The sequence below is a fragment of the Cygnus olor genome, chromosome 20 (assembly GCF_009769625.2).
Source record: "Cygnus olor isolate bCygOlo1 chromosome 20, bCygOlo1.pri.v2, whole genome shotgun sequence".
Taxonomy (NCBI): domain Eukaryota; kingdom Metazoa; phylum Chordata; class Aves; order Anseriformes; family Anatidae; genus Cygnus; species Cygnus olor.
This window is the reverse complement of record NC_049188.1, coordinates 1,377,056-1,393,094: the sequence shown is the minus strand read 5'-3', so window position 1 is coordinate 1,393,094 and position 16,039 is coordinate 1,377,056. Positions and strand designations below refer to the sequence as shown.

The 16,039-nt window shown below is 45.3% G+C and overlaps 1 protein-coding gene across 4 annotated transcripts in view; it reads left to right on the top strand.

Moving 5' to 3' along the window:
- The window catches only part of GALNT17 (polypeptide N-acetylgalactosaminyltransferase 17), a 207,540-nt gene extending 191,708 nt beyond the window's left edge, over positions 1-15,832 (top strand). For all 4 annotated transcript variants that reach the window (XM_040532503.1, XM_040532504.1, XM_040532505.1 and 1 more), the window contains 4 exons: positions 671-808; positions 2,032-2,127; positions 11,673-11,840; positions 12,491-15,832. In XM_040532503.1, coding sequence (XP_040388437.1) covers positions 671-808; positions 2,032-2,127; positions 11,673-11,840; positions 12,491-12,619 — 531 coding nt within the window. In that variant the 3' untranslated portion in view covers positions 12,620-15,832. The remainder of the gene's footprint in view (positions 1-670; positions 809-2,031; positions 2,128-11,672; positions 11,841-12,490) is intronic.
- Positions 15,833-16,039: the final 207 nt, after the last annotated feature.

The window sequence follows — 16,039 nt, the reverse complement described above, 5'->3', positions numbered from 1 at the left end:
GTAACCATTCTGTCCTCTGAGTCGCCTCTTGGAAGAGTCTCACACCCTTGGCGTGTAGGGGAAGGGCTTTGGTGCTTGGTGCAATGACAGGGATTTTCTTTCCCAAGATTCATCATGTGACCATCTTTTAAACCCTGATATAAATTTACTGTTAAACTCTTCTGGAATTCCACTACGTCAGTGGGAGGTGAGATCTTTTAGAAATACCTCATTCATTGTTCCTTTTGAAAAATTCCATCTTTTCCAGACTGTTCCGAAGCTGGGGGGAATCACTGGGAAGCTTTGCCTCTGCTACCTTGTGCTTCTCATATTTCCTCCAAAATATCTTCCTTGTTTTCTCCCTTAGGGTTCTCTTTTTAAATTACCTCCCAGGACCAAAGTGCCTCCATCTTTATTCTGGTGGCCATTGTGAGAATGCCTTCAAACCCTGGCAGGGAAGTACGTGTCGTCTCCCCACTTTGACTCTCTGAAGTCAGGCTTCTTGGATGATAATTTCAGTCTTGGACACACCTGCCAAAAGCCCAGGGCACAGCTTCTGCGTGGAGTTACTCAACCTTTGGCAGTTTTAAAGTGGATTGGAAATGATAGCAAGCACCAGTGAAATGCACTCATTTTATCTTTTATTTTAAAGAGGAACCATTCAGTGATATGATGTGTCTCTGTTTTTCAGAATCCGGGTATTGACATTGGGGATGTTTCTGAGAGAAAAGCTTTGAGGAAGAGCTTGAAGTGTAAAAATTTCCAGTGGTATCTGGACCACGTTTATCCAGAAATGAGAAGATACAACAACACTGTTGCGTATGGAGAGGTAATTACGGCTGGTACATTCCTTAGATGTGACTAATAATTTTTACAGCTGGTGAGGCTCTGATGACAAAAAGCCTCAAAGGAGTTGAGCGTGAATCAAACCTTCCTGTTTCTGTGTAGTTGTATAGATGTTTATAAATCTGTTCACAGTTTCTTGTGAAAACCTCTTTGGGGATCTATTTCTGATCTTGGGGACCATATGTAGTAAAATATTTTAATACCTTATTTACTGAATTGACACAAAATTATCTGTATTACCTATTGAGTCCATGGATTATGCAGCAGAATGTATATTTTTAACAAAAAGTCGTTTTATAAAACCCTTTGACTTAACCTCAGCCTAATTTCTTACATGGTCTCTGTAGGATACAGTGCATTGTCACAACAGCTTAAGGATGAGATAAAACAAGGAGACTTAATTCAATCTCTATTGGCTTTGAGACAGTACTAGGAATATAAAAACAGGCATTTATGGGAACTAATAATACTCTGTTGTAGTAGGTCTCACGGAATAGTGGCAGTTGAAGAAGGCTTTTTGAAGCACAGCCTGAGTACCCCAGATGGGCATTAATTTTAAGAAAGTTTTCTTATCGAAGTTGTTTAATGACTTCAAGCTAACCTCCCCAAACAAGCAATATTTTAAAAGCATTATTTCATTACAGTTGCCCAGCGTGGGGAAACTGGAGAGAGGGCCATCTTTGCCTTCACAGACCTGGCGGTGGGGTTTGTAGCATGAGTCCAGCACTCTCGTACTCACTCCAAAATGTGTCTTTGAGTACTGAGCCACCTGGTTTGCCAGCTTTGCATCTCCTCCTGCATCTCTCTGATGATTTGAAGGGGTTCCTTGTGCTATCTGGACTTCTTTATCCTGCCTTGTTGAACACTTCGGCATTTTGATGGAATACAAGCAATTCTGCATTGATTTCAGGCTGCTGGTAACATGCTGACAGCAATCTAAAAATATGTTTGTTACCACCACACATGACCAAATACAAAGGAAACTGTTCAAGGAAAGTTGGTTCCTTTGAATGGTGATTATTATATAAAAGCAGTCATCATTAGGCCTGCATTTAAAGAAAACATATGGCATGCTAAACCTTTCTCTGCCTGATTATAGCTTGTGATATAGTACCATGTACTCTTTCCATGGCCAGACATTGCTGCATATCAATTCATAGCTTACCTCTGAAGACATGTAAACATGCCCTATTTATTTTTTTACAGCTTCGAAACAACAAGGCGAAGGATGTTTGCCTTGACCAGGGCCCGCAAGAGAACCATACAGCAATATTGTACCCGTGCCACGGCTGGGGACCGCAGGTGAGGAGCCTGCATGTGCTGGGAGCAGGCAGGACCTGGCAGAGGCTGGATGGACAGAGGACAGAGTACGGATGTGCAATGTGTCTGTTGGCTTCACTCTCAAATGTTTAAGGCCCTGCTTCGTTCTTGTTTAAAAAAAAAAAAAAAAGGATAAAGAGATGCATTTTTCTAGCTACTCTTAGAGTTATTTTCTGGATTACCATAATCACGGCAGAGTTGCAAGTAAAAGCATAATTTGAAAACATTTTCCACACAAGGGTAAATAATGCTGAAAACAAATGGCCAATGAACAGAGCAGAGCACACACAAGCAGAGCATTTTAAGACTTTTCTTTTCTCTTACCCAGCAGACTAAAAAGGTACCGACGGGGAAAAGAAAACAAACAGTGCTTTTTGATGGGATGATAATTTGCTATTTCAGCTGGGCTGGGCTTTACTATAGTGTTAGTTTTCTAGCACTTCTTTTGTCTCTCCAAAATCTTAGGAGCAAACCAGAAGCTTCTTAACCTAATTTCAAGCTCATTCTAGATAAAAAGTCATGATTACAAGATTCCCTCTGCATCTCTTATCTTTTGGAGGATTAGTGGATGTGTCAAATAATCAAAGTTAGTGATTATGACCTGATTTGGCATTTTTTTATAGTTGTATCTCTCACGTTGTTTTAAAAGAAGGCTGCACGGGAATGCTGCTGGTTCGATAGCTGTAGAGATAGAACAAAACAGAGTGCTCTGCCCTCTGTGTCACTGCTGGTATCTGTAAAGCCAACAGCAGACTCTGAGCTGGACTTCCAGGATCTGCAGGCCCCAGGTATAACTTAACCATGTCCATGTAAACTTTTCCTGTCTGTTTTTCTTCTTATCTCTGTCCATATCCCCACCTCAGTATTTTGCCTAAATCACGTGATTTCCTTCATGTTTTTCTGTCTGTATGCCCACTGGCCATCTTCTTGACATGCAGATCCCCTAGTACAATGCCCTTATCCCCTCCAGTCTTTCAGGAGAAAATACAACAAGTCTCATTTTAGTCTGGAAGCAGAGTGGCTGTCTTATGATACATGTTTTTTTTACAAGAATGAGGATGTGATTTTGTTTTTCTTCATTGCCAAAATCTTGCCTGGCCTCCCTAAAGCCACAGTGTAGCAGCACTTGTTCTTCTAGCACTTCATCTCTATCCAGTGAGACCCTGGTTGGTTATCACCAGAATATAACAAGTGTATCTGACTTCAGCTTCCTGCTTTTGTTTGCATTTCCCAAGTAAATGCTGTGGCTATCTGTACTGGAAATGTAGCCGAGGTGGGGAGTTTGCAGGTAACAGGCTCTGCAGTCTCTGTGCTTGCCTAGTGACTACTGGCAATGGGTGGAAACAGGACAAACTCCTCTGTGACAAGGCAGTTTCTTCCATTGCTTTTCTTCCATTGGTAAGTCCATGCTCACTACCAAGCTGGGAAACACTTCCCGGCTGCCTTCTCTGGATCAGCCACATTTGTACTGATCATCTACTGATCTGCTTAGAAACTCGTGCAAAACTGTACCTGAAAAGCTGTCTGATCACTGAGTTTCTAGGCAGAAGCCATCATCCGCGTTCTCTTGAAAGAAGGTGAGGTGTGCCACAGGAGCAGAGCCAGGACACTTCACATGGTGAGATAGGTCCTGCCAGTTGCTCTCCATTGTCAAGAGGACGAGTTTTACACAGGAAGCTGAACATGGATTTGGGTGAGGTTAGGTGAGACAAACCCATCCCAGTTGTGCCAGGATGCTGAGCTGGGTATATTTAAGGCATGGACAGAGTTTTCTATTTATTTGCAGGAGAACATCTGCCTTGGCATGTTTTAGCGAAAGCTTGCCCTGGCAAGACATGGATCCTGGTATCTGCAATTTATGGGTTATGTTCTTCAATCAGATAACCCCAGTTTGTCATTCCACCCTTTGCTAGCTCAGTATTGTGATGTATGTTAGTCTAACATTGGCCAGGCCTTCCAACATCATCTTTTAACATCACAACCCCAAACCAGAGCTGTCTGTGCTGGCAGATGACTGAGGGTTTAGGCTGAGATCAGCTCTATAGGCATGTCTAACGCGTGAGCATCTAAATCCTGTTGAAGTTGTTGTGTGACAGCGAACTGCTGCAATGAAGCAGCACAGGAGGTGACACAGCAATAAGTAAAGACTCAAATCCAGCTTGCTGATAAACTCTGTTTGACAGATTTTCTATGCCCTTAAAGGTAAGATGCTGCATCAGACCTGCAGTGTGTTCCAAAAGTGCACAAACTATATAAAAATGCTCAAGAGCAGTGGTTGAACTCCTGATCCCAAGGGCTCTGTAAGCCTACCCAGTACCTCTGCTCTGGGTCACTTTGGTCTCCATGCAGGCTGGGAGAGGAAAACCAGTTTCCTTCATAAAGTTGCAAAAGAAAGCTTAGCACTACATTTGCATTCAATAAGACCAGAACTGTGGAAATAGAACATAATCAAGACCACCCAATTAAATGCCTGCAGGTATTTGCATAATAAAACACTGCCTATAAAATTTTCTCCCATGAATCAGAAGGAAGAGCTGGGAGAGGAAGATAACTCCCTGCTGGGAAGTAGAGTTTCCCAATATATCTGGGATGATTTATTGAGCAAATTTCATATAAGGATCAGATTTTTCCAGTTGAAACAGAAGCTGCTGTGACCTGTTCACTGGCTCCAGCTGAATTCTAACCCATTATGGGTTGTAGCCCATCTTGTATATGGGTGTTGGTTGTTTTGTTTTCTCTTTGAATACCCAAATACCAAATACCTGTGTGAATACCAGAGATATGTCAACTCAGTCTTGAAAACAGAACTTTCATTGGCCGTTGCAGATGATAAGTCTGGCTCCTTCACAGTGCTTGTGTAACCTGTACATCGGAGGAGGTCTTCACAAGGTGGCAAGGTAGGGTTTTTTTTGTCTAAATCTCCACCTGCAAAATAACGTCAGCATTACCCTTCTGCTGACATAGGCAGGAGAGTGAGTTGTAGACTGAGATGGAGCTGAGTGGGGACTTAGAGCTGCAGGCTATGGTAGCTCTGACAGCCTTAGTGAGTATCTGGGGGTCCAGTGTGCTCAAGGAGGGTCATTTTTAGCTAGAAAATGTACAGCTTCAAGTGACAGGTATGTGTAAAGAACCCATTCTCACAAAAAAGTCATCATCAGCTTTCCAGGTTCACCAGGCCTAAGTAATTCCAAAGCACACCTCAGCCTGAACTGCAGACTTCAGGAGCCACTTGAGCTGAGGAAGGGGCCATGGGACTCCTTCGGGGTAGAGACAAATCTCACTTTGGTTTATCCTTGCCTTTAAACAGAGATCAGTCATCTGTGGTTGATCAAGTCACTGCTAAATATAACCTAGCTGTTGCTTAAACGCACACAATTTTTTCTTAAATGGCACAAACTGTCTGTTAGACTTTCTGGATGGAAGCTTAAGCCTCTAAGTGCATTATAATATGAGAAACTGAATTAGTCTGACATTGCTTGCTAACCCTGGACTTTAAGATGAATGACTAAAAGCAGATGATTTGTGACTAAACTTAACAATGTTTTCTCTTCCAACCTGGTGTTCTGAAATAAAGCACCGCAGTGCTCTGGGTTCCCTTCAGCTCACCTGTTGTGCAAGCTCAGCGCAGGTTTTTCTTCGTGGTCTTCCATCTCCGCGTCATCTCTTCCCTCTCCAGCTGAGAACCAGTCCTTGGCAGTTCTTTTGTTTCACGATACATGCAATTAGTTTAACTCCTTGAAAACGCTTTTTAAAAGTAGCTATCAGTGAGTGCAGAAGCTTTGAAATCAGCCTTTTGTAAAAACACAGGTGCAGCACAGAAGAAATTGGACTTTCATTACTACAATTTAATTAATGGGCTGCGAGTTGTAATTTATTACCGGGAATATAATTAGAGGTGATGTAAACACTTCATTCAAATAGCTCACTTACTGAATATATATACATATATATAAAAACCACAAGGACTTGCAATTCCTGTTGGGCTTTTAGCATGCCGGGTGGTGCCTGTGTTCAGGTAGTGGCTTGCAGTCTCCCTTCTCTCTTTGGTGCTACGGCCTGTCACATCCACGCTTAAATGTTTCCCAACTGAGGAGCAGGTTTGTTGGCTCAGCTAGTGAGGGTAAGCATGTATGCTCTCTGCTGGCATTTTTACAATGCAAGGACAGTGGTGTCACCACTCCTGTTCCCTGCCACTGAATAATGTTGGGATTTCAGTAGAAACCTTCACTTTTTGTAAGCTGTCCATCCGCACACCATGATCCTGTCCACTGTGGCTATGGTATGCCTGTGGATGAGCAGCCTGAGGCAGAGAGGGAGGGCACTTGACTCTTTGGGGAGAGTGTTTTTCCTTTCAAATCAGGGCAGCTTACATTATATCTTGAATTTCTGCTCACTCTGCTGATGACTGATAATCAGTTCAGACTAAGTACATAGCATATGGATGGTTGCAGTTAGGTGCAATGGATCCCTTACCTAGTGCTGAATGTGTCTGAGAACCTGGCTTTTTCTCACAACACCTTTATTGTAACATCTATCACTGGGGGAAATTTTGGGGTTTTTCTTCTGTTTATTTTCCCTTTACTTTCCCAATCTCCCTGTTTTCATTCACTTCCAGGTCAAATCATTATCAGATTTCAAGATGAAGTATCCTTTTATCCTGTAATTATATTGAACGTGCTCCTAGATTTTTTTTCCTGATGGCTTCATCTTTTAAGTGATACATCATGAAAACACCTTGCTGTAATGATGTATCACACTAATAATATAGTAATACTTCATTGGAGTGACAGAACGATGGTGATGTATTAACATGATAGAAAGTACTATAATACTATAAAACTTAAGATAATGTTCACTCAGCAGAGCATTTCATTTAATTATAGGATAAAATATATTTTGCCCATTTAAGCATCAGAACTTGGGGACAAAACTGTCAATACTGAGATCATCCGGGACACTGCGTTGTCAAGGGTGACAAAACAGCACATCAGATGAAATTGGGCTAAGGAGAAAATAAAAAAGTTGCTAATTGAAGATTGCTCACTGCAGAAAGGAAGCTAAACAACCCTAAATTATTTTCCAATAGAGTCAATGAAGGTCATCGAGGCTTTTATTTCCCAGGTGCTAAGACGTCTAATTAACTTTCTACCATCCCTGAGACACAGCCAGCCAGAAACAATCATCAAAGAAGATGTATTGGTGGTGCAGGTTTGTTGATGGGAGATCAGCCTGAGTGATTCACGGGGCATGAGTGCAGCAACAAATTGTAGGGCCCAGAGCCTCATTTCAGGGTCCAAAGCCTCTTTTTTTTTTTTTTTTTATTTTATTCCAGACCCCCATTGTGATGGCACAAATCCTCATTCTCAGGTTCCAGAGCCTCGTTTTTAGCATTCAATCCCCTTTTTTTAGGATCCAGTAACTCAATTAGAGATTGAAACCTGCCTTTTTATAGCCTAAACCTGGAAATGTGTTTGGAAGATGCCGTAGGTATGAATCTGTGTTTCTCTCTGGGGATGTGGCCGTGGGCTACTTACACAGATCAAAGGTTTCAAGACCTCGAGACTGACCACTTTTAAATGGCTAGATAGTTAGCATTTTCAAGCTGTTTTTCTCTGGTCTGTCCCCTTGGTCAGTCTGTTTTGTCTTGTGCCCTGTGCTAGGCTGAGTAACTCCTTCAGGTGCTTTGCTTGGTCTGTGTCCTTGAGGCTGACACTGCCTAACAGGCAAAGAGGTGTAGATCACTTAAAAGGTTAGGTGTGTAATGTTTTAGGGCAAGTAGAGCAGAATTTAAAGTTGGATCATTTCAGTGATTTGCCTTTCCACAAAGCCAGGAAAACATGAGTTTGTTGCATGAAATACCACTGGTTCTTACTGGTTACACAATATGGACTATCCTTAACTTACTGTCACTGGAAAACCCGTAGGCAAAACCTCCTTCTTCATCAATGAAATCATTTACTTCATAAAAAGACACGCTTTTGCAACCTTTAAGCACAGTGATGACTGTGTGAGGAAATCATTGGTGACTACAAAGCAGCCTTGGGGTCTCCAAGGGAGTAGCCTTGTTCCAACACTTGCTGACGGAGGTAGCATTTTCAGGGTGCCCGACGTGAGAACGGGATGGGCAGTCCTTGCAAGGCATTTGAGAGGGGAAAACCAGTGTCGTCCAACAGGTGAACCTTTGGTGGAAGAGCCTTCCTGGTGCCTCCAGGAGGAGCAGTGAGGATGAGGAGGAGCAGAGAAGAGCCAAGACTTTTCAGGTGGTACCGGGTGGATCGGGTGTGCTCCTGGGCAAGAGGGTAGGATTTACACAGTTGGGTTACATTGCTGAGACTTGCAAACACAGTGCAGAGCAGCTTGGAAGTTGCTTACTGAAATCCTGCCCATGGTCCTTCTTGTACTGCCTTCAGCCAAGGAGCTGTGTTACCGTGGATATCACTATGAGCACCTGCAGTGTCAATCAGGCAGAACGGAGTAGCCCTCGCTCCTTCAGCTTTCATATGTAGCTGAAGAACAAATTCTCACTGCTTGCCTGGGGCTGCGTCAGCCGCATTGAAGCAGGGAGGTTTGCTTGAGCCGCTGAGTTGTTGAGATGGTGAATTGGTGCAACTGCTCGGAAGGCTTTAATGGCAATGGCACACGTAATTTATTGATATTATAAAGCATTTGTCTGGCATCTTCGGTTTCTAAATAAGGCTCAGGTCTTATGCAAGTGATGAGCTGTCTGGAGCTGCTCTGTAAGATGTTCGTCAGCATGGTGATGTGACACTTCCCATCTCTTTTTGGGCAGAAAAAAATGGTTAGCTCCCTAGAGCAGCCTGTGGGGCCATCTCAAATGTCAGCCTCTGCTGTGTGTTATCTTCCCTTTTACCGTTCAAGAAAGACCCAAGACCCAGTGGTAGCAGGATCAGTGCTTTGCCACCCCTTTGCCTGAGTTCTTCACCCCCTGCTTTGGTTTGGGGTTGGGACCCCCAGCTGCTGCAGCGGGCTTGCTCTGGAGAGGAGCGAAATAATGAAAGAAGAGTTAAGACATCAAAGGCAAGATTCCCCCAAATGCATCTTGGAGCTTACACTTATGAGTTAGACAGGCTTTTTTGGGAAATCGTCACTATCAGCTTTGAAGTACTGAGGAGGGATGGGCTGGATCCAGTGTGTGACAGTGCGCTGGATCCAGACGTGTTCGGGGCTTTCTTTATCTGGCTATTATACCTAGTAGATGACACATCTGATAGATGCACTTGATGCATTTTTCATAATACCCGTGTTTGTTTTTCAGCTCATTTAGTCTCCCTGCAGCCCCCGCCCCTTTGCCTTCCTCAGGAAAGATTTGATTTTTGCTCTACTTATTTTTCCCAGCACATTAGGCGATAACATGGAAGAGCAGAAATCGTGTTGCCTTGTGGGCAGGAGGCCAACTTTCTGAAGACAAACTGCCAAACTCCATAAAAAAAAAAAAAGTGTCTAGCACACTAATTTTGGACATGGTAGGAAACATTTCAGAAACAGAAGAAAGGGTAACATGCTGTCCATTTGGGACCTCTAGAAGATATTTCTGTTTGTCAAGGAGAAGTCTTGGGGTGGGTTGTTTTTTTCTTATTTTTCTTCTCCTTTACATGCCTCTCTCTTTTTGCAAGGCAAGTGGCCTCATCCTCTGGGCTGGTGCTCAAATGCTAATTCAAATGAATTGTGTGGCTAAAAACGTTGTCACTCTGAGAACACTATCTCACTTGAGGCTTGTGGAAACATCAAACCGATAAAAACAAATAATGTGAATTTGAGCCTTTCAAGCTGACCTGGAGATTCCCAAGGAGTCATTCTCAGGTTGCTCCTGCCTCGTGCACAGGGAAGCTCCCTTGCTGGGAACGTGGTGCCACGTGAGCTGAGTGTGGAGGTGACCAGGATCCCTGTCCTGTGCTTGGGCACCATGCATCCGGGGCAGATGGTGGCAAGGCTGGGAGGAAGAGGAGGAGGAGGAGGTGATGGTTATGGTGCTAAGCTCTGCAGGCTGTGCTCCTTTCCAGCCCTGCTGCTCCAGCACAGCAGTTGGGATTGCTGTAAAGCCAGAGACATGCACTCCTGTGCACCATTTTGCAAAGGGATTTGTGGGGGCAGAAGAGCAGATACCGCACCAGGGGATGGGATGGGGCAGCGCTGGGCTGTGTGGGCTGCCATGCAAGCATGTGTGCGTGCTGCCCTCTGCAATCGTACTGCAGCTGAATCCCCATCTGGGGATGGATACTGCTGGCAAACGGGCCTCCGTGAGCTGTAAAGTAGCAGAGGTCTTGCTTTGATTGGCAACACGTTGGCTAAAAGTGCAAATCTGCCAGCAGCTGGGAGCAAAACGCAAGGCAGAGGGGCAGTGTCGGGGGGGCGGTCAGAGGCTCTGGCACCCCTGTCCCTAGAAACCAGCATGCAGAGGGAAGGCAAAACGAGATTCAGGCATTATAACTGTATCTGCTGTTGCTAGCTCAAGTCAGACCCCTGTACATTGTTTTAACTTGATTTTCAGTGTTTAATTATTTTAACAGAGATAACCCAAACTCCCAGTGTGATTTACTGTCTCTTTTTAAGCATCTGGGTCACAGATATGCTCAGTTAATTAATGTGCTGAATACTCCTCATTTGTCTGCTAGATAATAGATTGATTCATAATTTAAATAAGCAGCTGTGTATATCTTTCCCCTGAACCATAAAAGGCAGGCCGCTGTCATTCATCTCCTTTCACTCCTGAATTTAAATATGTTTAGGGAAATATTTTGGTGGGATTCCTTAAACAGTGGGACTGTGGGAGCTCTTTGTGTGCGGCGGTGCCAGCTGTGTGCTGCGTGCTGCCCACCCCGGCAGCAGTCCCCGGTGTCCCTGTCGCCTCTCGCTGCTCCCTGGGACGGGTCCGTGGAGCAGTGCGGCTGCCAGGTGGTGACGGCGGTTTGATGCTGGCAGGATTGCAGTGGTCAGGTGCAGTACTCAGACTTTGCTTCAGTGCTGAGCCACGGGGGAGGTTCTGGGCTTGTGTCCCCAAGGGCCGGGGCCAGTTGTATATTGGCCTTTGGCTGGTGTTGCTGCCTGGCTGCTGGTGGAGTTGCTAGAGGGCTGCGCCAGACACACCAGCAGCATCGTTTGCGGGCCAAAGCAAGGCTGGCTTGCCAAGAGTGTGAGGCGCCGCGAGCTGGGCCAGCGTGCCCCACCGAGCCAGCTGGCTCCGGCCAAAAACCAGGGGAAATCATGCATTTCCCCAACTCACGGAGCGTTCAGGCCTGGGAGAGGCTGCCCTGTGATGGGTTTGTGTCTTGGAGTTATTATTTTCTTTTCTGTGTGCCCTGGCTCCTCACCTGCATCTGCAAAATAAACAACATCAGGAGAAAAAGGCTGGAAAAAGGCATATTCTTTCTCCCCTCTTGTTGGTTCTTTCCCTGTTCACCATCCTCACTGTTTTTTCCTGGGGCTCTGCCTGGTTGTCTGCTCCTGCGTCACTTTAATGATACTCCAAAGATACTGATGGTCTTTTTCCCCTCCGTCCCTGCCCCCAGCTTGCACGCTACACCAAGGAGGGGTTTCTTCATCTCGGTGCCCTCGGGACCACAACTCTTCTGCCTGACACCCGCTGCCTGGTGGATAACGTAAAAAGCCGCTTCCCTCAGCTCCTCGACTGCGAAAAGGTCAAGAGCAGCCTCCATAAGCGCTGGAATTTCATCCAGGTTTGTTATGGGCCTGCCATCAACGCTGCCCCTCTCTTTTCCCAAGCCATGGCTGTGGCATGTTGTCTTCAGCATGGGACAGCAGGGGATGAAGACGAAATGTCGTCTGTGACAGCAGGTGCCAGGTCCTGGGACAGAGGCAAAAGGTTAAGAGGGATCAGGGGCAGGGGCAGTATCAGCAGACAAATAATTCCAGTAGAAATTTCCTTTACAATCACTCAGGTATATGTAACCTGCCCTATGTATGACTTCTAGATTTCTGTGTTTCTTACAGATAACCAATGGTGAAATACATGAAAGCACACACTACTTCTGTCCCAAAGCAGAGAGTTATACAGCCCATGGAAGTGTCACACCTTCCTAACACACAGGATACAGTCATGCTATTTAAAGGTTACAGATGTCTTTTGGTTGCTGCTGTGTTACGGATCAGTGCTGTCAGTGATAAAGGTTGCTCCGTTCAATCCCATTGATTATTTTAGAAATTATGTTATTGCTTGAATTGCATTACTGTCCCACTAAGTGCTGTGCACTTTCCAGCCACGCACGAGGACACAGCCTCTCTCCTGAAGTGCATGGTCCTGGCTTGCTTCACAGGCAGTCCCACGTCTTTAATTTTTCAACTATTTTCTCCATGTCTGTAATTTTAGAATGGTGCCATCTTGAACAAGGGAACGGGGCGCTGCTTGGAAGTGGAGAACAGAGGAATGGCTGGCATCGATCTGATTCTTCGCAGCTGCACGGGACAAAGGTGGACAATTAAAAATTTCATCAAGTAAAGGGTGGAAAACGCCAAGGAGTCTCACCTGAAACACAGCTGACGTGGACTGATCTGACTGGACTCCTTTGGAAAGGACAAAATATCAAAACAGAGCTTTATTCATGTTATTAGGAGAGGACATGGGGGAAATGGGCATTTGTGTCTTTATTTTTATTGTATATTAGTCTCCCGCAGCTGATTCCAACTGTGTGAAATTGGGTCAGAACTGCTATTTTCTTCTGGCGAGCACTCTAAAAGGTACCACTTATTTCTGCTGGAATAAGTGTAATAAGCTCATGTAGTCTTGTAAGCATTTTACTGACAGGGAAATGTTGCTTTCCCAGATGACTCCAAGTTCTCCCAAAGGGCCAGCTAGGTTTGCACCATGGTCAGAGTCAAGACACCCTGCATATATCTGCATGGCAAGCACGAAAACTTGCTTGCTTGTGAGAGGAAAATGTGGCCAAGCCCCAGACAAGCTACGTTTGAACGATGTGGTGTTTCACTAGGTCCTCTCTCTCTTTTTCATTTCTTGCCCCTACATCTAACAGCCCTTTCCTTGAGTCTGGGAGAAGCGAAGCTCTCAGAGACGCCCCGGTAGATCCCACAGATCTTTCCAATCCTTAATCACAGATGTCATTACACAAAATCCTGTCGAATGAAAATACTGACCTCCTGTTGTCCCCTCTCCATCGCCCAAGTGATGCTGTTTGCCAAACCAGCCCCGGCCCCTCCATTTATGGAGACCCCGAGTGGGTTCCCTGTGGAAAGACCTCAGAATTTTTCCCCACAGGTGGCTGCATGCCAGTTTTGGGGTCGGTCAGATGCATGCCTGGTGCGACGTGCCCTGTGGCAGCCCAAGCATTGCACAGCAAGCTGTTGGCCAGCTGGGGACCTGGAGAGCTGCAGGTCTGTCTTGCCCCCCTGGTGGAGCTGCTGACATGGCACTAGCCCCTTGGAGACCCCCCTTCTGTCTCCCCCCCCCCCCCCCCCTTTTTTTTTCTGCTTATGGGATGGGTGCACTGATGTGTGCAACAGGCTGAGGGGAGGTAACATGAGAGAAAGTCCTGCTCAGGCTTCCCTCCCATGGAGGCTATAGGGCTTGTCTTCAAGGCATCCTTACTCTGAATGAAGATATCAGTAACAGTGGTCTCCTTAACTTTGTAGCGGTGCAATTTTCTTCCTGAGGCTCGAGCACACCTGTCCTGAGGCCTGGTCGGTGTGTAGCTATGGCCAAGGTCCACTCCAAACCCTGCATGTTTCTGCAGTCCTTTATGGGTGATGGAGATGTAAGGGAGAGGGCGGGCAAGAGACCAAGAAATGGCAGCTTGGCTGAAATTCCTGACCTTGGAGTCACTTGAGGCTTCTTAATATGATGGGGTGATCTCACCTGCTTTTTTTGACCCACAGTAATCTTGGCTACCAAATCTACCCAGCCACTGTGGGAGACCATTGGTTTGGGGTCCTGGTGTCTGGCTAACTGGAAACTGGAAAAGGGAAACATCTTGCAAAGTTGTTTCACATGGATGCTGGACTAATGGGTGGATGCAGGCTTTGCTCAGTGGAGAGGGGAAGCCAGCCCATCTCCTGTCCTTCTCACAGAATAATACTCTTTCTGGTTGCCCTCTGGCTAGGGTGCACTAAAATATATTAATATATGAGATGTACGTGTAAATATGTTCCCAAAGATGGGATGTGCACAGAGTTGTTTGCTGCAGAGCATTCATGCCTGTCTTCCATTTGCATCAGGATAAAGCTACCTGGGTGTTTAATGAGTTTAATTTTCCATGCCATGCAGCAGGTTTATAACTGATGTTTTAGTAATTTATTGAACAGAAACAGATAATTTCATTGTTCCTTCTACAGCAATGAGCATCACATAGGACTGATTGTTCACTTACGCGTGACAAGACTCCCTCATCCATTGGCGTTGTCTCTGATTTTTTTCCCTTGCCTTCCTTAATGAAGTAAAACCTCTTAGTTGTCCTGAATTGCAAAGTAGGGAGTCAATGTAGAATTTTGCTCTCTTACTCGCTGTTGCATCATCTCTTGTGTAATAAATTTTAGCACTTACAAAAATGACACGATCACAATGTCTTTAGATGCATGATGTATTTCCCCTTGCATTTGTTGCTGCTTTCTAAGAAAAGCAGTTTGCTAATGAAGTGGACTCCAGGAAAGTCTGGGGGATTTGAGACTTCACAGCTAATGGCCAAAATGGTAAAATGTCCTTTAATTGAGCAATCAGTTTGCGGTCAGTCATCAGTGGGAGCCACATATTGTTTAGTGTTGGGAAAAGCCTGTGTGTTTTGGGAAAAAACAACCCAAAAGCCTTTGGATGTTGCCTGTGTTATCATTCATGGTTCTTGGCTCAGCTCTACGCCTGCCAGTGCTCAGGGCGCCAGCAGATGGGCTTTGTCAGATCTAATCGTGGTGGGACAAGGTGTCACCGCCCCCAGCCGTCCATCTGCTTCAGCTGCTGGATCTGTCCCCGTCCCCGTCAGCAGAAAGCAATGTGTGGCTGCACCTCGGCTCTGTAATTTGCAGGACTGGCTTCAGCCACCAAGCAGGGGGCTTGGCTCTATGAAACACAGCAGATCGTTGGCTGAAGTCACTTCAGGACAGCCGCGTGGCTCTGCTCCGAAGCTGGCAGCCCCTGGCAGCCGCGGGGTGCATCTCCAGCTGCGTGGTGGCATTTGTTGGAGGTGACGTGCATGCTCCTGTGAGCTTGTCCCAGGTGGCACAAACCGACCTGGTGATGGTGATCCCAGTGGTGATGGGCTCTTTGATGAAAAAATTCAAAGATGCATTTCCTTTGTGCACCATAAAGAAAGCAAATGCCTGAATACCCAAAGGGAAGGGGATGGTGTAGATGAACACTGCTCCAGGACCTCAGCTGGGGCAGAAACCTTTTTGAGGTGGTTTGCCTGTTCTCACTGCTGTACATAGAGTGCTTTAAAATGACTGAAAAGCAGCGGCATGAGTAAAATCAGGATTCAAATGGAGAATTTTATCTGCTGTGTCCGTGTAAGTGAAGTTCTGTTCTTACATTGGCTTGTGACATGCAGAGATGATTGCTGAGGCGATGACCTGAGGTCTGCACCCTCCTAAACCTTAGAAATCTGTCTTAGGAATCTGGATCTAAATGTTGCATCTTGCGCTTATCTCTAATAATATGTTAATTGCTTTAAAAAGTGATATCGAAGTGGTTCTTATTAAATATATGATTTGAGCCTTGCCTCTTGAGTGATTTTAAAAAGATTCACTGTTGATGAGATACAGAGGCAGTCATTCTTCTCTGTTACTTATTTAATAGAAAAGTGCTGCTGTTTTAATGGAACTTCCATTTTAAAAAGAAATGGAAATGAAGGAGAAATCAAGAGAGATGGCCGATGCAGATTAACCTTCCGTTTCATCCACCCGTGCTGGCTGCCACTCA